This window comes from Carcharodon carcharias, chromosome X (assembly GCF_017639515.1).
Source record: "Carcharodon carcharias isolate sCarCar2 chromosome X, sCarCar2.pri, whole genome shotgun sequence".
NCBI lineage: Eukaryota > Metazoa > Chordata > Chondrichthyes > Lamniformes > Lamnidae > Carcharodon > Carcharodon carcharias.
The window spans coordinates 27,204,395-27,226,941 of record NC_054507.1 but is presented as its reverse complement, the minus strand read 5'-3'; the positions used below and the strand labels follow the sequence as shown (position 1 = coordinate 27,226,941).

Genomic DNA, 22,547 nt, shown 5'->3' with positions numbered 1-22,547 from the left:
CAGGTACAGCACGTGGTTAGATACAGAGTAAATCTCCCTCTACACCGTCCCCATCAAACACTCCCAGGACAGGTACAGCACGGGGTTAGATACAGAGTAAAGCTCCCTCTACACTGTCCCCATCAAACACTCCCAGGACAGGTACAGCACGGGGTTAGATACAGAGTAAAGCTCCCTCTACACTGTCCCCATCAAACGCTCCCAGAGTGAGCAAGGACCCAAATGGTAACAAACGGACTGGTCTTTCCTTAAAACCATGATTATGTGATTTTGGAATAGAGGAAGAGAATGCAGAGCAATGATAATTTTATATAAATAACTGTCAGTGCAGGAAGAGAGCCAACAGAATGAAACACAGAGACCATCAATAGGGATTCACCCTAACCCTTCTGGATAGACGAACAGACACCAAATTAAACAGGAAATCGGAAAGGAGTTGGGGTCAGGCGAGGTTATGGGATGGGCATGTGCCTCCCTCTGTCCAGCTGGTGTTCCTCCACCTCCACCCGTCTGTCAGCATGAGACCCTCAACTCGGCGGGTCTGCCACTGAAGGGAAAGGTTAAGGCAGAGGACTGTGGTTGGAGGGGTGGGGTGGGGTGGGGTGGGGGGGAAGGAAGAATGGCTGGAGGGGGGACACTTGGCTCACTGCTGGGTTTCTGTGTGTGCATGCGTGCTTGCTCAGGCCTCGCTCTCTCCGGCTGTGGCGTTCTGTATCTCCTCCTCGAGGATCGGCACAATCAGGTTGTCCTTCGACATCAGGTTGTACTTGATGACAAACTTTGTGAAACGATGGCAGAGGAAGGTTTCGTTCTGTGAAAGGACGGGGCAGCATTAGCTCAGCGGCCCTATGTTAACCCCAACCTGGCCCCCTCCACCCCACCTTTGGGCTACAGCTCCAGAAGAAACCCCCACCCCACCCCTCAACGCCCCCATTCCTGATGGTGCATGAGGCACCAAATCCTTCAAGGACCATTCCGGTGAGAATCAGCAGAGGTGACGTGGAGCAGGACAAGCTGCTGGAAGAGGGAGGAGAAAATGGCTCCCAGCTGCAGCTCACTGCAGCCGACGGCACCACCATACTGAACCACTCGGAGCTAAACGGAGCCGGCAAGAGAGCTGGGGTTAAGTGGACGAGTTATCCCATCCTCCACATGCTCGCACACACACACACACACACACACACCAGACACGCTGATCCCCATACCGCCAACAGTCCACTCGTTTGTTTATAAATTTCACTCGCTAGCAAGTCGGGAATGACGAGGTGGAGGAACCAAAGAGGGGTCGGCCATGGACCTTGGACTCACCTCGTAGTCGTCAAAGATCTGGCGATGGTGGAAGTATGCGTGTGAGAAGATCCGGTAAATCCTGCGGCAGACAGAGCCCAGCTTGGCCACGGACGACTCCTTAATGCTCACCCTAGACAGGGTGATGAGAGAATAGTAAACAGCGGGCACACAAAGCCACGGGAGAGGAGAGTGGACAGGGAGTGTATATATATATATATATATATATATATTACACACAAACACAGCTGTTAGGCAGTACAGAACTTGAATACGACTGAAAGGGGAGACATGCTAGTGAAGCTGCTCATCCTGCACTCATCAGGACAAACACAAGGCGGCCAAATTTCAGACTATCACAACAATTTATACTGCAGGAGAAAAGCATACGGATTGGCTGGCAGGTCAACCCTGATTGGCCAAGGCGTTGCCATGGAGAAAGCAACAGGGAACAACAGGCCCCCCCCACATTGCCGGGTAATTCGATAGAGGTGCATATTTCTTTAGTTTACAGAGCATGGATCCTTGCTCAAGAATGCATGTCTCTGCTAGTGAATGTAAATGAGACTCATTACGAGCACAACTGATGACTGTATCTTAAATTGGTGCACTCAGAATTGTTCAACAAGTGCTGTCCAATTGCAATGCCCAGTCACAGCCAATACACTGCTACTTCTAATCTCAGCAATCATGCTTCACATAGCCATATATCTCCAGGGTTTCTCTTTAATGCTATCATGGGGTGTGGGGGGGGGGTGGGGTCGCTGGGCTTGGGCCCAGCATTTATGCCCATCCCTAATTGCCCCTTGAGAAGGTGGGGGGTGAGCTGCCTTCTTGAGCCGCTGCAGTCCCTGTGTGTGGTGTAGATACACCCACCGCACTGTTAGGGAGGGAGTTCCAGGATTTTGTCCGTGTGGTGTAGGTACACTCACGGTGCTGTTAGGGAGGGAGTTCCAGGATTTTGTCCCGTGTGGTGTAGGTACACCCACGGCGCTGTTAGGGAGGGAGTTCCAGGATTTTGTCCCTGTGGTGTAGGTACACCCACGGCGCTGTTAGGGAGGGAGTTCCAGGATTTTGTCCCTGTGGTGTAGGTACACCCACGGCGCTGTTAGGGAGGGAGTTCCAGGATTTTGTCCCTGTGGTGTAGGTACACCCACGGCGCTGTTAGGGAGGGAGTTCCAGGATTTTGTCCCGTGTGGTGTAGGTACACCCACGGCGCTCTTAGGGAGGGAGTTCCAGGATTTTGTCCAGGGTGGTGTAGGTACACCCACGACGCTGTTAGGGAGGGAGTTCCAGGATTTTGACCCGGCGACAGTGAAGGAACGGCCGATATATTCCCAAGTCGGGATGGTGAGTGGCTGGGAGGGGGAACTTGCAGGTTGTGGTGTTCCCCATGTGTCTGCTGCCCTCGTCCTTCTCGACGGTAGAGGTCGTGGGTTTGGGGCGGCGCTGTCGAAGGAGCCCTTGGCCGGGCACAATTTTCAGAGCCTCACAACCACAAGCGAGGGCTCAGTTTCTCCCTCAAAGGGGAGTATAATCTCTACCACAAACCAAAGCTACCCCGACAAGGCTTCCTTTGCCACCTTACCTGCTGGGGAAGTATTTGTTGCTGTTGAGCAGACAGGCAGCACCGTCCAGCGTGTGTCTGGTGTAGTCGATAGCAGGACACTGAGAATGGGGGAGAGAGAGAGAGAGCACAATCAGGCATGCCCAGGACAATTTCACAACTAGGCTGCGCACAGGCAGATCCCACAAACATCGAGAAGACGGACAACTGGTTAATCTGGATGTCACTTCAGGTGGCACTGGAATGCGGACGCGCAGCACACCGGGGACATCCACCTCAATCGGGGTGATGGGGACCTCGGTTCACTAGACTGATTCCCGGGGATGAGAGGGGTTGTCCCACGGGGGGAGAGATCGAGCGGAACAGGCCGATGATCTCTGGGGTTTAGAAGAACGAGAAACGTCTAAAATTGACAGGGCCGATGCTGAGACTGTTTCTACCCCTCCCCCACACTCCAGCTGGAGAGTCTAGAACCAGGGGAGGAGTTGGGGGGAGGGGGGTGTCACAGTCTCAGGATAAAGGCTCGGCCATTTCGGACTGAGACGGGGAGAAATGTCTTCACTCGGAGGGTTGGTGAGTCTTTGGAATTCTCCACCCCAGTGGATGCCCCGTTGACGAGTATATCCGGGACTGTGGGAGCAATAGGTTTTCAGACACTAAGGGAATCGAGGGATAGGGCGGGGAAAGTGGAGTCCAGGTAGGAGGTCAGCCGTGATCTTACATGGGGAGGGAGCGGGCTGGAAAGGGCTGAATGGACTATTCCCATTTCTATGTTCCATTGGTAGAAGTCAGGGAAGAGAAGACAAGTGTTAACTTCAGAGAACAGGCCTTGCTGAATGGCCTCAGTGTCAGAGCGAATGTGCTCACCTCCTTCGGGGTTTTGTGTGCTGCACACAGAAATATCCACTGCTCGGTAGCTGTCATCTGGGTACATGTGTCGGAGTGACACTCGCCCTGTGGAGACCGGGAGATAAGGAGGTAAAACATGCCTTGCCTCGTACAATGCATCCCATAATTACCCAAGGGTTAAATATATATAAATATATTTTTAAAATCACAGTCTCTTTCTCTAAACAACAGACCTAGTTCCTCTCCCTGGGCTTACATAGAATTGTCCAGCACAAAAACAGGCCATTCGGCCCATCTCCTCCGTGCCAGTGTTTTTGCTCCACACGAGCTACCTCCCGACTTCATCTCCCCCACCCCCATCACCATGTCCGTCTATTTCTTTCTCCGTCGTGTGTTTATCCAGCTTCCCCCCCACTTCAATACATCGACGCAATTCGCCTCGACCACCCACTATGGGAGTGGGTCCCACCTTCTCCCCGCTCCCCACGGGAGTGAGTCCCACATTCTCCCCGCGGGAGCGAGTCCCACATTCTCCCCCCTCCCCGTGGGAGCGAGTCCCACATTCTCCCCGCGGGAGCGAGTCCCACATTCTCCCCGCGGGAGCGAGTCCCACATTCTCCCCGTGGGAGCGAGTCCCACATTCTCCCCGTGGGAGCGAGTCCCACATTCTCCCCACTCCCCGCGGGAGCGAGTCCCACATTCTACCCCGCTCCCCACGGGAGCGAGTCCCACATTCTCCCCGTGGGAGCGAGTCCCACATTCTCCCCGCGGGAGCGAGTCCCACATTCTCCCCGTGGGAGCGAGTCCCAAATTCTCCCCGCGGGAGTGAGTCCCAAATTCTCCCCGCGGGAGTGAGTCCCACATTCTCCCCGCGGGAGCGAGTCCCACATTCTCCCCACGGGAGCGAGTCCCACATTCTCCCCGCTCCCCACGGGAGCAAGTCCCACATTCTCCCCGCGGGAGCGAGTCCCACATTCTCCCCGCGGGAGCGAGTCCCACATTCTCCCCGCGGGAGCGAGTCCCACATTCTCCCCGTGGGAGCGAGTCCCACATTCTCCCCGTGGGAGCGAGTCCCACATTCTCCCCACTCCCCGTGGGAGCGAGTCCCACATTCTCCCCGCGGGAGCGAGTCCCACATTCTCCCCGCGGGAGCGAGTCCCACATTCTCCCCGCGGGAGCGAGTCCCACATTCTCCCCGCGGGAGCGAGTCCCACATTCTCCCCGCGGGAGCGAGTCCCACATTCTCCCCACTCCCCGCGGGAGCGAGTCCCACATTCTCCCCGTGGGAGCGAGTCCCACATTCTCCCCGCTCCCCGCGGGAGTGAGTCCCACATTCTCCCCGCGGGAGCGAGTCCCACATTCTCCCCGCGGGAGCGAGTCCCACATTCTCCCCGCGGGAGCGAGTCCCACATTCTCCCCGCGGGAGCGAGTCCCACCTTCTCCCCGCGGGAGCGAGTCCCACATTCTCCCCGCTCCCCGCGGGAGCGAGTCCCACATTCTCCCCGCGGGAGCGAGTCCCACATTCTCCCCGTGGGAGCGAGTCCCACATTCTCCCCGTGGGAGCGAGTCCCACATTCTCCCCGCTCCCCGCGGGAGTGAGTCCCACATTCTCCCCGCTCCCCGCGGGAGCGAGTCCCACCTTCTCCCCCGCGGGAGCGAGTCCCACATTCTCCCCGCGGGAGCGAGTCCCACATTCTCCCCGCGGGAGCGAGTCCCACATTCACCCCGCGGGAGCGAGTCCCACATTCTCCCCGCGGGAGCGAGTCCCACCTTCTCCCCGCGGGAGCGAGTCCCACATTCTCCCCGTGGGAGCGAGTCCCACATTCTCCCCGCGGGAGCGAGTCCCACATTCTCCCCGCGGGAGCGAGTCCCACATTCTCCCCGCTCCCCGCGGGAGTGAGTCCCACATTCTCCCAGCTCCCTGTGGGAGCGAGTCCCACATTCTCCCCGTGGGAGTGAGTCCCACATTCTCCCCGTGGGAGCGAGTCCCACATTCTCCCCACTCCCCGCGGGAGCGAGTCCCACATTCCCCCCGCTCCCCACGGGAGCAAGTCCCACATTCTCCCCACTCCCCGCGGGAGCCAGTCCCACATTCTCCCCGTGGGATCGAGTCCCACATTCTCCCCGTGGGAGTGAGTCCCACATTCTCCCCGCGGGAGCGAGTCCCACATTCTCCCCGCTCCCCGCGGGAGCCAGTCCCACATTCTCCCCGTGGGATCGAGTCCCACATTCTCCCCGTGGGAGTGAGTCCCACATTCTCCCCGCGGGAGCGAGTCCCACATTCTCCCCGCTCCCCGCGGGAGCAAGTCCCACATTCTCCCCGTGGGAGGGAGTCCCACATTCTCCCCACTCCCCGCGGGAGCGAGTCCCACATTCTCCCCGTGGGAGCCATTCCCACATTCTCCCCACTCCCCGCGGGAGCGAGTCCCACGTTCTCGCCGCGGGAGGGAGTCCCACATTCTCCCCGCTCCCCACGGGAGTGAGTCCCACATTCTCCCCACTCTCTGGGTAAAGAAGTTTCTCCTGAATTCCCCCGATTGGATTGATTAGTGACTGTCTTTTATTGATGGCCCCTGAGTTCCAGTCTCTCTCCCCACCAGCCCTCGCAAGTGGAAACATCATCTCTATGCCCACCCTATCGAAAACCCTTCGTAATTATAAAGATCTCTATCAGCTCATCCCCTCAGCCTTCTCTTATCCACAGAAAACCCACACACAGACACAGACAGACAGAAACACAGACAGACAGACACATAGAGACAGAGAGACACACACAGTAAGGCAGACACAGACACACAGACACAGACAGAGATAGAGACACAGACAGACACACACACACAAACAGACAAACACACTGACACACACACACACACAAAGAATTAAAAACCACTCATCCTCTATTGAAGAGTTCAACTCCTCGATATGTTCATTTGCAAAGAGGAGGTTTACTCACCTGTAGTTTGACAGCCAAGTCGTTGAGCTCAAGACAGAACTGCCTGAAATAAAATTCAGAAAACTGGGAGTTATCAGCTTAGAGACAATGGACCAGGGCAGGGCAGAACATGAGGTGTCAGTTACCCGTTAAAGCTGAGCCCTCCACTGGGTCAGGCGAGTTTCACAGGCCCAGGAGGGATTCCTGGTCTTTGCACGGGTAGATGTATCAGCACACTCATAATGCAGATGGTAAAATCCTACCAGCTCCCCACTATTCTCTAGTGGCTCCTGTAACCTCCTCCAGCCCTACACCCCCCCTTTCTCTGCAACCTCCTCCAAACGCTACACCCCTCCCTATCTCTGTAAGCTCCTCCAGCCCCTACAACCCTCACTATCTCTGTAACCTCCTCCAGTCCCTACAACCCTCCCTATTTCTGTAACCTCCTCCAGGCCCTACACCCCTCCCTATCTCTGTAACCTCCTCCAGCCCCCTACACCCCTCCCTATCTCTGTAACCTCCTCCAGCACCTACACCCCTCCCTATCTCTGTAACCTCCTCCAAACGCTACACCCCTCCCTATCTCTGTAACGCCCACCAGCCCCTACAACCCTCCCTATCTCTGTAACCTCCTCCAGCCCCTACACCCCTCCCTATCTCTGTTAGCTCCTCCAGCCCCTACAACCCTCACTATCTCTGTAACCTCCTCCAGTCCCTACAACCCTCCCTGTCTCTGTAACCTCCTCCAGTCCCTACACCCCTCCCTATCTCTGTAACCTCCTCCAGCTCCTACACCCCTCCATATCTCTGTAACCTCCTCCAGCTCCTACACCCCTCCCTATCTCTGTAACCTCCTCCAAACGCTACACCCCTCCCTATCTCTGTAACCTCCTCCAGGCCCTACACCCCTCCCTATCTCTGTAACCTCCTCCAAACGCTACACCCCTCCCTATCTCTGGAACCTCCTCCAGGCCCTACACCCCTCCCTATCTCTGTAACCTCCTCCGGCCCCTACACCCCTCCCTATCTCTGTAACCTCCTCCAGCCCTGACACCCCTCCCTATCTCTGTAACCTCCTCCAGCCCCTACACCCCTCCCTATCTCTGTAACCTCCTCCAGCCCCTATACCCCTCCCTATCTCTGTAACCTCGTCCAGCCCCTACACCCCTCCCTATCTGTGTAACCTCCTCCAGCCCCCTACAACCCTCCGTATCTCTTTAACATCCACCAGCTCCTACACCCCTCCCATCTCTGTAACTTCCTCCAGACCCTACACCCCTCCCTATCTCTGTAACCTCCTCCAGCTCCTACACCCCTATCTCTGTAACCTCCTCCAGCCCCTACACCCCTCCCTACCTCTGTAACCTCCTCCAGACACTACACCCTCCCTATCTCCGTAACCTCCTCCAACTCCTACAACCCTCGCTATCTCTGTAACCCCCTCCAGCCCCCTACAACCCTCCCTATCTCTATAACCTCCTCCAGTCCCTACACCCCTCCCTATCTCTGTAACCTCCTCCAGTCCCGACACCCCTCCCTATCTCTGTAACCTCCGCCAGCCCCTACAACCCTCCCTATCTCTGTAACCTCCTCCAGCCCCTACCACTCTCCCTATCTCTGCAACCTCCTCCAGCCCCTACACCCCTCCCTATGTCACCTCCTCCAGACCCTACACCTTCCCTATCTCTGTAACCTCCTCCAGCTCCTACAACCCTCCCTATCTCTGTGACCCCCTCCAGCCCCTACACCCCTCCCTATCTCTGTAACCTCCTCCAGACCCTACCACCCTACATATCTCTGTAACCTCCTCCAGTCCCCTACAACCCTCCCGATCTCTGTAACCTCCTCCAGTCCCTACACCCCTCCCCATCTCTGTAACCTCCTCCAGACCCTACAACCCTCCCTATCTCTGTAACCTCCTCCAGCCCCTACAACCCTCCCTATGTCTGTAAGCTCCTCCAGACCTTACAACCCTCCCTATCTCTGTAACCTCCTCCTGCCCCTACACACCTCCCTATCTCTGTAACCCCCTCCGGCACTTACAGACTCTGTGTCTTGTTCCCCCCAGTGATAATGCAGTGCGACCTCTCGCTCTCTCAGCCTGAGTGCCCAGAGTAGTAACACACGTCCTACCTGAGGTGTTCATATTTCCAGACCCCCTCATCCTGACCTTCCGGGGGCTCCAGAATCTTCTCAATGTCTGAGGCATCGTCTCGAATACTTTGCTGGATGTACTGTAGAGGAATGGGAGGAGAGGGAAGATTTATATGGAAGATAGGGGGTGATTTCAGGTCGGGCGCAGTCACAGTAATCAACCAGGAGGAGGAGTGAAATGAAAAAGTCTCCTCACTCCATCCCCACACCAATAAAACAGGGAGCAGGCTGAAATCCTCAAGGAAGCAGCCCTATATCTCAGTGAGTGTTGAACTGCACCACTCCTGACATTAAAAGCAGTCAGTTCCCACTCCTGCCAAGACACATAGACCAAGATCAAATCATTCCTGCTCTCCCTGCCTCATCTCCTCATGGACAAGAAAAATTATTACACTGAATTTCACAGCAGGGAAACAGGCCATTCGGCCCATCTGCTGCATACTCCACACGAGCCTCCCCCTCCCCACCCCCACCCCCGACTTCACCTCACCCCCGTCAACATATCCTTCCATTCCTTTACTCCGTCGTGTTTATCCAGCTTCCTCACCCTTCAATACATCAACGCTATTCGCCTCGACCACTCACTACTCCCTCCCGCTCCCCACATGTGGAATCTTCTCCACATCCACCCCCTCAGCCTTCTTTTTACCAGAGAAAAGAATAAAAGAATCCAAGCCTGTTCAACCTTTCTTTTGGCAGGAGATCGGAACTGTGCACAGTGCTCCGAGTGTGGTCTAACCCAGGGATACGGAGATCGGAACTGTGCACAGTGCTCCGAGTGTGGTCTAACCCAGGGATACGGAGATCGGAACTGTGCACAGTGCTCCGAGTGTGGTCTAACCCAGGGATACGGAGATTGGAACTGTGCACAGTGCTCCGAGTGTGGTCTAGCCCAGGGATACGGAGACCGGAACTGTGCACAGTGCTCCGAGTGTGGTCTAAGCCAGGGATACGGAGATTGGAACTGTGCACACTGCTCCGAGTGTGGTCTAACCCAGGGATACGGAGACCGGAACTGTGCACAGTGCTCCCAGTGTGGTCTAACCCAGGGATACGGAGACAGGAACTGTGCACAGTGCTCCGAGTGTGGTCTAACCCAGGGATACGGAGACCGGAACTGTGCACAGTGCTCCGAGTGTGGTCTAACCCAGGGATACGGAGACAGGAACTGTGCACAGTGCTCCGAGTGTGGTCTAACCCAGGGATACGGAGACCGGAACTGTGCACAGTGCTCCGAGTGTGGTCTAACCCAGGGATACGGAGACCGGAACTGTGCACAGTGCTCCCAGTGTGGTCTAACCCAGGGATACGGAGACCGGAACTGTGTACAGTGCTCCCAGTGTGGTCTAACCCAGGGATACGGAGACCGGAACTGTGCACAGTGCTCCGAGTGTGGTCTAGCCCAGGGATACGGAGACCGGAACAGTGCACAGTGCTCCGAGTGTGGTCTAACCCAGGGATACGGAGACCGGAACTGTGCACAGTGCTCCGAGTGTGGTCTAACCCAGGGATACGGAGACCGGAACTGTACACAGTGCTCCGAGTGTGGTCTAACCCAGGGATACGGAGACCGGAACTGTGCACAGTGCTCCGAGTGTGGTCTAGCCCAGGGATACGGAGACCGGAACTGTGCACAGTGCTCCGAGTGTGGTCTAGCCCAGGGATACGGAGACCGGAACTGTGCACAGTGCTCCGAGTGTGGTCTAACCCAGGGATACGGAGACCGGAACTGTGCACAGTGCTCCCAGTGTTGTCTAAACCAGGGATACGGAGACCGGAACTGTGCACAGTGCTCCGAGTGTGGTCTAGCCCAGGGATACGGAGACCGGAACTGTGCACAGTGCTCCGAGTGTGGTCTAGCCCAGGGATACGGAGACCGGAACTGTGCACAGTGCTCCAAGTGTGGTCTAACCCAGGGATACGGAGACCGGAACTGTGCACAGTGCTCCAAGTGTGGTCTAGCCCAGGGATACGGAGACCGGAACTGTGCACAGTGCTCCAAGTGTGGTCTAACCCAGCGATACAGAGACTGGAACTGTGCACAGTGCTCCGAGTGTGGTCTAACCCAGGGATACGGAGACCGGAACTGTGCACAGTGCTCCCAGTGTGGTCTAACCCAGGGATACAGAGACCGGAACTGTGCACATTGCTCCCTGTGTGGTCTAACCCAGGGATACAGGGACCAGAACTGTGCACAGTGCTCCAAGTGTGGTCTAACCCAGGGATACGGAGACCGGAACAGTGCACAGTGCTCCGAGTGTGGTCTAACCCAGGGATACGGAGACCGGAACTGTGCACAGTGCTCCAAGTGTGGTCTAACCCAGGGATACGGAGACCAGAACTGTGCACAGTGCTCCGAGTGTGGTCTAACCCAGGGATACAGAGACCGGAACTCTGCACAGTGCTCCCAGTGTGGTCTAACCCGGGGATACGGAGACTGGAACTGTGCACAGTGCTCCAAGTGTGGTCAAACCCAGGGATACGGAGACTGGAACTGTGCACAGTGCTCCAAGTCTGGTCAAACCCAGGGATACGGAGACCGGAACTGTGCACAGTGCTCCAGGTGTGGTCTAACCCAGGGATACGGAGACCGGAACTGTGCACAGTGCTCCAAGTGTGGTCTATTACGAATGGCCCTTCAGGGTGTAATTCTAAAGCCCTTTAGCCATTAGCGTTATCGAGCAGCCCGTTGTCACAGAGAATGCAGCAATGTTTTGTTTGCATTCTGCCTCTCCAGGCGTCTGCAGGGCTCTCTGTGGGTCTGACTAACAGGATATCACTGGGTGCCTATCCCAAAGAACTGCAATTGGGAAGTGACCCACTGACAGCAAATGCTGGCACAGACGGTGAAGGACACCAGTTTACTGCCCTAAACACACGGGCTCGATCATCACACACCAGACAGTGCATTTAACCCATCCTAACGCCGACATCAGACCCCTGGCCAGAGGGAAATCAGGTGACCGCTGTTACAGGGTAAGGGAGGGTTCCACACCTGCTGGACAGCCAGGGTACTGTCCATCTCGTCCAGCGATTCATCAGGCCAGCTGTAAAAGTCCTAGAAGAAATAAGAAAAGAAATCAAGTCAGACAGCAACACGATGAATGGTTTCGACAGTAACCCATGAAATAGCAAAGAGCAGGTACAGCCTCAGGGCAGTGAACTGGGGGAATGGAGCAAGGGTGAAATGGGGGGATATGGGTGGAACATTGAGCACCTCAAGGAGCTTTACTCTGTACCGAACCCTGTGCTGTACCTGTCCTGGGAATGTTTGATGGGGACTGTGTAGAGGGAGCTTTACTCTGTATCTAACCCCGTACTGTACCTGTCCTGGGAGGGTTTGATGGGGACAGTGTAGAGGGAGGTTTACTCTGTACCGAGCCCTGTGTTGTACCTGTCCTGGGAGTGTTTGATGGGGACGGTGTAGAGGGAGCTTTACTCTGTATCTAACCCCGTGCTGTACCTGTCCTGGGAGTGTTTGATGGGGACGGTGTAGAGGGAGCTTTACTCTGTATCTAACCCCGTGCTGTACCTGTCCTGGGAGTGTTTGATGGAGACGGTGTAGAGGGAGATTTACTCTGTATCTAACCCCGTGCTGTACCTGTCCTGGGAGTGTTTGATGGGGACGGTGTAGAGGGAGCTTTACTCTGTATCTAACCCCGTGCTGTACCTGTCCTGGGAGTGTTTGATGGGGACAGTGTAGAGGAAGCTTTACTCTGTATCTAACCCCGTGCTGTACCTGTCCTGGGAGTGTTTGATGGTGACGGTGTAGAGGGAGCTTTACTCTGTATCTAACCCCGTGTTGTACCTGTGCTGGGAGTGTTTGATGGGGACAGTGTAGAGGGAGATTTACTCTGTATCTAACACCGTGCTGTACCTGTCCTGTGAGTGTTTGATGGGGACAGTGTAGAGGGAGCTTTACTCTGTATCTAACCCCGTGCTGTACCTGTCCTGGGAGTGTTTGATGGGGACGGTGTAGAGGGAGATTTACTCTATATCTAACCCCGGGCAGTACCTGACCTGGGAGTGTTTGATGGGAACAGTGTGGAGGGAGCTTTAGTCTGTATCTAACCCCGTGCTGTACCTGTCCTGGGAGTGTTTGATGGGGACAGTGTAGAGGGAGATTTACACTTATCTAACCCCGTGCTGTACCTGTCCTGGGAGTGTTTGATGGGGACAATGTAGAGGGAGCTTTACTCTGTATCTAGCCCCGTGCTGTACCTGTCCTGGGAGTGTTTGATGGGGACAGTGTAGAGGGAGATTTACTCTGTATCAAACCCCGTGCTGTACCTGTCCTGGGATTGTTTGATGTTAACGTTGTAGAGGAAGCTTTATTTTTTTTATAACCCCGTGCTGTACCTGTCCTGGGAGTGTTTGATGGGGATGGTGTAGAGGGAGCGTTACTCTGTATCTAACCCCGTGCTGTACCTGTCCTGGGAGTGTTTGATGGGGACGGTGTAGAGGGAGCTTTACTCTGTATCTAACCCCGTGCTGTACCTGTCCTGGGAGTGTTTGAAGGAGACGGTGTAGAGGGAGCTTTACTCTGTATCTAACCCATGTCCTGGGAGTGTTTGATGGGGACGGTGTAGAGGGAGGTGTACTCTGTATCTAACCCCGTGCTGTACCTGTCCTGGGAGTGTTTGATGGGGACGGTGTAGAGGGAGGTGTACTCTGTATCTAACCCCGTGCTGTACCTGTCCTGGGAGTGTTTGATGGAGACAGTGTAGAGGAAGCTTTACTCTGTATCTAACCCCGTGCTGTACCTGTCCTGGGAATGTTTGATGGGGACAGTGTAGAGGAAGCTTTACTCTGTATCTAAACCCGTGCTGTACCTGTCCTGGGAATGTTTGATGGGGACAGTGTAGAGGAAGCTTTACTCTGTATCTAACCCCGTGCTGTACCTGTCCTGGGAGTGTTTGATGGGGACGGTGTAGAGGGAGATTTACTCTATATCTAACCCCGTGCTGTACCTGTCCTGGGAGTGTTTGATGGGGACAGTGTAGAGGGAGCTTTACTCTGTATCTAACCCCGTGCTGTACCTGTCCTGGGAATGTTTGATGGGGACAGTGTAGAGGGACCTTTACTCTGTATCTAACCCCGTGCTGTACCTGTCCTGGGAGTGTTTGATGGGGACGGTGTAGAGGGAGATTTACTCTGTATCTAACCCCGTGCTGTACCTGTCCTGGGAGTGTTTGATGGGGACGGTGTAGAGGGAGCTTTACTCTGTATCTAACCCCGTGCTGTACCTGTCCTGGGAGGGTTTGATGGGGACGGTGTAGAGGGAGCTTTACTCTGTATCTAACCCCGTGCTGTACCTGTCCTGGGAATGTTTGATGGAGACGGTGTAGAGGGAGCTTTACTCTGTATCTAACCCTGTGCTGTACCTGTCCTGGGAGTGTTTGATGGGGACGGTGTAGAGGGAGATTTACTCTGTATCTAACCCCGTGCTGTACCTGTCCTGGGAGTGTTTGACGGGGACAGTGTAGAGGGAGCTTTACTCTGTATCTAACCCCGTGCTGTACCTGTCCTGGGAGTGTTTGATGGGGACGGTGTAGAGGGAGATTTACTCTGTATCTAACCCCGTGCTGTACCTGTCCTGGGAGTGTTTGATGGGGACGGTGTAGAGGGAGATTTACTCTGTATCTAACCCCGTGCTGTACCTGTCCTGGGAGTGTTAGATGGGGACAATGTAGAGGGAGCTTTACTCTGTATCTAATCCCGTGCTGTACCTGTCCTGGGAGTGTTTGATGGGGACGGTGTAGAGGGAGATTTACTCTGTATCTAACCCCGTGCTGTACCTGTCCTGGGAGTGTTTGATGGGGACAGTGTAGAGGGAGATTTACTCTGTATCAAACCCCGTGCTGTACCTGTCCTGGGATTGTTTGATGTTAACGTTGTAGAGGAAGCTTTATTTTTTTTATAACCCCGTGCTGTACCTGTCCTGGGAGTGTTTGATGGGGATGGTGTAGAGGGAGCTTTACTCTGTATCTAACCCCGTGCTGTACCTGTCCTGGGAGTGTTTGATGGGGATGGTGTAGAGGGAGATTAACTCTATATCTAACCACGCGCTGTACCTGTCCAGGGAGTGTTTGATGGGGACGGTGTAGAGGGAGCTTTACTCTGTATCTAACTCCATGCTGGACCTGTCCTGGGATTGTTTGATGGGGACGGTGTAGAGGGAGATTTACTCTGTATCTAACCCCGTGCTGTACCTGTCCTGGGAGTGTTTGATAGGGACAGTGTAGAGGGAGCTTTACTCTGTATCTAACCCCGTGCTGTACCTGTCCTGGGAGTGTTTGATGGGGACGGTGTAGAGGGAGGTGTACTCTGTATCTAACCCCGTGCTGTACCTGTCCTGGGAATGTTTGATGGGGACAGTGTAGAGGAAGCTTTACTCTGTATCTAACCCCGTGCTGTACCTGTCCTGGGAGTGTTTGATGGAGACGGTGTAGAGGGAGATTTACTCTGTATCTAACCCCGTGCTGTACCTGTCCTGGGAGTGTTTGATGGGGACAGTGTAGAGGGAGCTTTACTCTGTATCTAACCCCGTGCTGTACCTGTCCTGGGAGTGTTTGATGGGGACAGTGTAGAGGGAGCTTTACTCTGTATCTAACCCCGTGCTGTACCTGTCCTGGGAGTGTTTGATGGGGACAGTGTAGAGGGAGCTTTACTCTGTATCTAACCCCGTGCTGTTCCTGACCTGGGAGTGTTTGATGGGGACAGTGTAGAGGGACCTTTACTCTGTATCTAACCCTGTGCTGTACCTGTCCTGGGAGTGTTTGATGGGGACGGTGTAGAAGGAGAATTACTCTCCATCTAAACCCGTGCTGTATCTGTCCTGGGAGTGTTTGATGGGGACGGTGTAGAGGGAGATTTACTCTGTATCTAACCCCATGCTGTACCTGTCCTGGGAGTGTTTGATGGGGACGGTTTAGAGGGAGATTTACTCTGTATCTAACCCCGTGCTGTACCTGTCCTGGGAGTGTTTGATGGGGACAGTGTAGAGGGAGATTTACTCTGTATCTAACCCCGTGCTGTACCTGTCCTGGGAGTGTTTGATGGGGACAGTGTAGAGGGAGATTTACTCTGTATCTAACCCCGTCCTGTACCTGTCCAGGGAGTGTTTGATGGGGACGGTGTAGAGGGAGCTTTACTCTGTATCTAACCCCATGCTGTACCTGTCCTGGGAGTGTTTGATGGGGACAGTGTAGAGGGAGATTTACTCTGTATCTAACCCCGTCCTGTACCTGTCCAGGGAGTGTTTGATGGGGACGGTGTAGAGGGAGCTTTACTCTGTATCTAATCCCGTGCTGTACCTGTCCTGGGAGTGTTTGTTGGGACGGTGTAGAGGGAGATTTTCTCTGTATCTAACCCCATGCTGTACCTGTCCTGGGAGTGTTTGTTGGGACGGTGTAGAGGGAGATTTTCTCTGTATCTAACCCCGTGCTGTACCTGTCCCTGGAGTGTTTGATGGGGACAGTGTAGAGGGAGCTTTACTCTGTATCTAACCCCGTGTTGTACCTGTCCTGGGAGTGTTTGACGGGGACAGTGTAGAGGGAGCATTACTCTGTATCTAAACCCGTGCTGTATCTGTCCTGGGATTGTTTGATTCGGACGGTATAGAGGGAGCTTTACTCTGTATCTAACCCCGTGCTGTACCTGTCCCTGGAGTGTTTGATTCGGACGGTGTAGAGGGTGCTTTACTCTGTATCTAACCCCGTGCTGTACCTGTCCTGGGAGTGTTTGACGGGGACAGTGTAGAGGGAGCTTTACTCTATATCTAACCTCGTGTTGTACCTGTCCTGGGAGTGTTTGATGGGGACGGTGTAGAGGGAGCATTACTCTGTATCTAACCCCGTGCTGTACCTGTCCTGGGAGTGTTTGATGGGCACCGTGTAGAGGGAGGTGTACTCTGTATCTAACCCCGTGTTGTACCTGTGCTGGGAGTGTTTGATGGAGACAGTGTAGAGGGAGATTTACTCTATATCTAACCCCATGCTGTACCTGTCCTGGGAGTGTTTGATGGAGACAGTGTGGAGGGAGATTTACTCTGTATCTAACCCTGTGCTGTACCTGTCCTGGGAGTGTTTGATGGGGACGGTGTAGAGTGAGCTTTACTCTGTATCTAACCCCGTGCTGTACCTGTCCTGGGAGTGTTTGATGGAGACGGTGTAGAGGGAGCTTTACTCTGTATCTAACCCCGTGATGCACCTGTCCTGGGAGTGTTTGAATGGAGACAGTGTGGAGGGAGCTTTACTCTGTATCTAACCCTGTGCTGTACCTGACCTGGGAGTGTTTGATGGAGACGGTGTAGAGGAAGCATTACTCTGTATCTAACCCTGTGCTGTACCTGACCTGGGAATGTTTGATGGAGACGGTGTAGAGGAAGCTTTACTCTGTATCTAACCCCGTGCTGTACCTGTCCTGGGAGTGTTTGATGGGGACAATTTAGAGGGTGCTTTACTCTGTATCAAACCCCGTGCTGTACCTGTCCTGGGAATGTTTGATGGAGACGGTGTAGAGGGATCTTTACTCTGTATCTAACCCCGTGTTGTACCTGTCCTGGGAGTGTTTGATGGGGACGGTGTAGAGGGAGATTTACTCTGTATCTAACCCTGTGCTGTACCTGTACATGGAGCGTTTGATGGGGACAGTGTAGAGGGCGCCTTACTCTGTATCTAACCCCGTGCTGTACCTGTCCTGGGAGTGTTTGATGGGGACGGTGTAGAGGGAGCTTTACTCTGTATCTAACCCCGTGCTGTACCTGTCCTGGGAGTGTTTGATGGGGACAGTGTAGAGGGAGAATTACTCTGTATCTAACCCCGTGCTGTACCTGTCCTGGGAGTGTTTGATGGGGACAGTGTAGAGGGAGATTTACTCTGTATCTAACCCCGTGCTGTACCTGTCCTGGGAGTGTTTGATGGGGACGGTGTAGAGGGAGCTTTACTCTGTATCTAACCCCGTGCTGTACCTGTCCAGGGAGTGTTTGATGGGGACAGTGAAGAGGGAGATTTACTCTGTATCTAACCCCGTGCTGTACGTGTCCTGGGAATGTTTGATGGGGACGGTGTAGAGGGAGATTTACTCTGTATCTAACCCCGCGCTGTACGTGTCCTGGGAGTGTTTGATGGGGACAGTGTAGAGGGAGCTTTACTCTGTATCTAACCCCGTGCTGTACCTGTCCTGGGAGTGTTTGATGGAGACGGTGTAGAGGGAGCTTTACTCTATATCTAACCCCGTGCTGTACCTGTCCTGGGAGTGTTTGATGGGGACGGTGTAGAGGGAGCTTTACTCTGTATCTAACCCCGTGCTGTACCTGTCCTGGGAGTGTTTGATGGGGACAGTGTAGAGGGAGATTTACTCTGTATCTAATCCCGTGCTGTACCTGTCCTGGGAGTGTTTGTTGGGACGGTGTAGAGGGAGATTTACTCTGTATCTAACCCCATGCTGTACCTGTCCCTGGAGTGTTTGATGGGGACGGTGTAGAGGGAGCTTTACTCTGTATCTAACCCCGTGCTGTACCTGTCCTGGGAGTGTTTGACGGGGACAGTGTAGAGGGAGCTTTACTCTGTATCTAACCCCGTGTTGTACCTGTCCTGGGAGTGTTTGACGGGGACAGTGTAGAGGGAGCATTACTCTGTATCTAAACCCGTGCTGTATCTGTCCTGGGATTGTTTGATGGGACGGTGTAGAGGGAGCTTTACTCTGTATCTAACCCCGTGCTGTACCTGTCCTGGAGTGTTTGATTCGGACGGTGTAGAGGGAGCTTTACTCTGTATCTAACCCCGTGCTGTACCTGTCCTGGGAGTGTTTGATGGGGACAGTGTAGAGGGAGCTTTACTCTGTATCTAACCTCGTGTTGTACCTGTCCTGGGAGTGTTTGATGGGGACGGTGTAGAGGGAGCTTTACTCTGTATCTAACCCCGTGCTGTACCTGTCCTGGGAGTGTTTGATGGGGACGGTGTAGAGGGAGCTTTACTCTGTATCTAACCCCGTGCTGTACCTGTCCTGGGAGTGTTTGATGGGGACGGTGTAGAGGGAGCTTTACTCTGTATCTAACCCCGTGCTGTACCTGTCCTGGGAGTGTTTGATGGGGACAGTGTAGGAGGGAGCTCTAGCTCTGTATCTAACCCCGTGCTGTACCTGTCCTGGGAGTGTTTGATGGGCACCGTGTAGAGGGAGGTTTACTCTGTATCTAACCCCGTGCTGTACCTGTGCCTGGGAGTGTTTGATGGGGACAGTGTAGAGGGAGATTTACTCTGTATCTAACCCCGTGCTGTACCTGTCCTGGGAGTGTTTGATGGGGACAGTGTAGAGGGAGATTTACTCTGTATCTAACCCCTGTGCTGTACCTGTCCTGGGAGTGTTTGATGGGGACAGTGTAGAGTGAGCTTTACTCTGTATCTAACCCCGTGCTGTACCTGTCCTGGGAGTGTTTGATGGAGACGGTGTAGAGGGAGCTTTACTCTGTATCTAACCCCGTGCTGTACCTGTCCTGGGAGTGTTTGATGGGGACAGTGTAGAGGGAGCTTTACTCTGTATCTAACCCCTGTGCTGTACCTGACCTGGGAGTGTTTGATGGAGACGGTGTAGAGGAAGCATTACTCTGTATCTAACCCCGTGCTGTACCTGTCCTGGGAGTGTTTGATGGGGACGGTGTAGAGGGAGATTTACTCTGTATCTAACCCCGCGCTGTACGTGTCCTGGGAGTGTTTGATGGGGACTGTGTAGAGGGAGCTTTACTCTATATCTAACCCCGTGCTGTACCTGTCCTGGGAGTGTTTGATGGGGACGGTGTAGAGGGTGCTTTACTCTGTATCTAACCCCGTGCTGTACCTGTCCTGGGAGTGTTTGATGGGGACAGTGTAGAGGGAGATTTACTCTGTATCTAATCCCGTGCTGTACCTGTCCTGGGAGTGTTTGTTGGGACGGTGTAGAGGGAGATTTTCTCTGTATCTAACCCCATGCTGTACCTGTCCCTGGAGTGTTTGATGGGGACAGTGTAGAGGGAGCTTTACTCTGTATCTAACCCCGTGCTGTACCTGTCCTGGGAGTGTTTGACGGGGACAGTGTAGAGGGAGCATTACTCTGTATCTAAACCCGTGCTGTATCTGTCCTGGGATTGTTTGATTCGGACGGTATAGAGGGAGCTTTACTCTGTATCTAACCCCGTGCTGTACCTGTCCTGGAGTGTTTGATTCGGACGGTGTAGAGGGTGCTTTACTCTGTATCTAACCCCGTGCTGTACCTGTCCTGGGAGTGTTTGACGGGGACAGTGTAGAGGGAGCTTTACTCTATATCTAACCCCGTGCTGTACCTGTCCTGGGAGTGTTTGATGGGGACGGTGTAGAGGGAGCATTACTCTGTATCTAACCCCGTGCTGTACCTGTCCTGGGAGTGTTTGATGGAGACGGTGTAGAGGGAGCTTTACTCTGTATCTAACCCCGTGCTGTACCTGTCCTGGGAGTGTTTGATGGGGACAGTGTGGAGGGAGCTCTAGTCTGTATCTAACCCCGTGCTGTTCCTGACCTGGGAGTGTTTGATGGGCACCGTGTAGAGGGAGGTGTACTCTGTATCTAACCCCGTGTTGTACCTGTGCTGGGAGTGTTTGATGGAGACAGTGTAGAGGGAGATTTACTCTATATCTAACCCCATGCTGTACCTGTCCTGGGAGTGTTTGATGGAGACAGTGTGGAGGGAGATTTACTCTGTATCTAACCCCGTGCTGTACCTGTCCTGGGAGTGTTTGATGGGGACGGTGTAGAGTGAGCTTTACTCTGTATCTAACCCCGTGCTGTACCTGTCCTGGGAGTGTTTGATGGAGACGGTGTAGAGGGAGCTTTACTCTGTATCTAACCCCGTGCTGTACCTGTCCTGGGAGTGTTTGAATGGAGACAGTGTAGAGGGAGCTTTACTCTGTATCTAACCCTGTGCTGTACCTGACCTGGGAGTGTTTGATGGAGACGGTGTAGAGGAAGCATTACTCTGTATCTAACCCTGTGCTGTACCTGACCTGGGAGTGTTTGATGGGGACAGTGTAGAGGGAGTTTTACTCTGTATCTAAGCCCGTGCTGTACCTGTCCTGGGAGTGTTTGATGGGGACAGTGTAGAGGGAGTTTTACTCTGTATCTCAGCCCGTGCTGTACCTGTCCTGGGAGTGTTTGATGGGGACGGTGTAGAGGGAGCTTTACTCTGTATCTAACCCTGTGCTGTACCTGTCCTGGGAGTGTTTGATGGGGACAGTGTAGAGGGAGCTTTACTCTGTACCTAACCTCGTGCTGTACCTGTCCTGGGAGTGTTTGATGGGGACAGTGTAGAGGGAGCTTTACTCTGTATCTAACCCCGTGCTGTACCTGTCCTGGGAGTGTTTGATGGGGACGGTGTAGAGGGAGATTTACTCTGTATCTAACCCTGTGCTGTACCTGTCCTGGGAGTGTTTGATGGGGACGGTGTAGAGGGAGCTTTACTCTGTATCTAACCCCGTGCTGTACCTGTCCTGGGAGTGTTTGATGGGGACGGTGTAGAGGGAGCATTACTCTGTGTCTAACCCTAACCCTGGGGGTGCCTCATATGCCGCCTCTGCTCACCCAGGTGCCAGACCTGGGGCCTGCTTGTCCCTGTACCCTCAGCAGCCGCTCCGTCCAATCAGGCTGTGCCGCTCTCTGACTGACAGCTGCCGGCTCCAATCAGCGCGCAGGGCTCCCTGAGTGGCAGCGGCAGCGCCGTCCAATCAGTAGGTGGGCGGTTAGACTTGCCGGCCGATCAGTCCCAACACGAGCATCAGCCCTGGACAGGCAGCTGCAGTAACCAATCAGAGCGCTCCCTTTGCTGACTGACAAGTTCTCTATCCAATTCCCCGGCTCTCCATGCGACCGGCACTTTTGCTAACCAATCACTTTCGTTCGTTGACAACGGCTCTGCCCATTGGCGGCGGCCGGCTTCCTGAGTGACAGCCGTTCAACCAGTGAGCGCCCAAAACGCCTTGATTGACTGCGGTTACAACCATTCACCGTGCACGTCTCCTTGACAGGCAGCGGCTCTACGTGTTTACGTAGTCAACAGCTCTTGACGGACAGTTGTCGTGGCCAATTGGCAAGGCCGTAAACGGGACATCCGGTGCGGGCGCGGCCAATCAACCGATGGAGGGGGTGGGGGGGTGCACTTCGGTCGCCTCCGCCGAGGGTGTGCGGGAGAAAGTTTCCCTGTCACCGGCGGGGGAATGGTGGCAAGAAACCGGTTGGTTCACCCCGTTCTTGCCGGGCCGCCGGCCTCCACTGTCGGTGTTGCGCCTCCTACCTGGGCTTTGGTTCCCGGTCGGTTCCTTCGGAGGAGGACGGTGGCCGCCATCGTTGCCAGGGCTGGGTCCGCGGTACCCGGATGTAATTAAAGGCGCCGTCCTGCCCTCCTGGCCAGGGCTTGGCATTTAACATCCGCCGACAGAAAATTTTTTAAAATGCCTTAAAGTCGTAGAGTTATACAGCACAGAAACAGGCCCTTCGGCCATCCAGCTCCTAACTATCCTCATCTTTGGCCCGTAGCCTTGCATGTTATGGCGTTTCAAGTGTTCCATCTGAAACAGATATTCATCTCAGCACAGAGGCAGGCCCTTCGGCCTATCGTGTCTGTGCTGGCCACCTAGCACCCATCTATTCTTGTCCCTTTCCATCACTTGGCCCGTAGGTCTGGATGCTACGGCGTTTCAAGCGCTCATCTAAATACTTCTTAAATGTTGTGAGGGTTCCTACGTCTACCACCCTT

General features: G+C 54.3%; 1 protein-coding gene across 1 annotated transcript; it reads right to left on the bottom strand.

The window, feature by feature from the left end:
* Positions 1-79: 79 nt before the first annotated feature.
* On the bottom strand, positions 80-22,160 carry mob4 (MOB family member 4, phocein). The gene is made up of 8 exons (XM_041180363.1): positions 22,086-22,160; positions 11,785-11,847; positions 8,769-8,869; positions 6,657-6,699; positions 3,722-3,808; positions 2,876-2,955; positions 1,309-1,420; positions 80-811 (listed from the first exon to the last, which is right to left on the bottom strand). Exons 1-8 carry the CDS (start codon positions 22,134-22,136, stop codon positions 680-682), a joined length of 669 nt encoding a protein of 222 aa, XP_041036297.1. The 5' UTR covers positions 22,137-22,160; the 3' UTR covers positions 80-679.
* Positions 22,161-22,547: the final 387 nt, after the last annotated feature.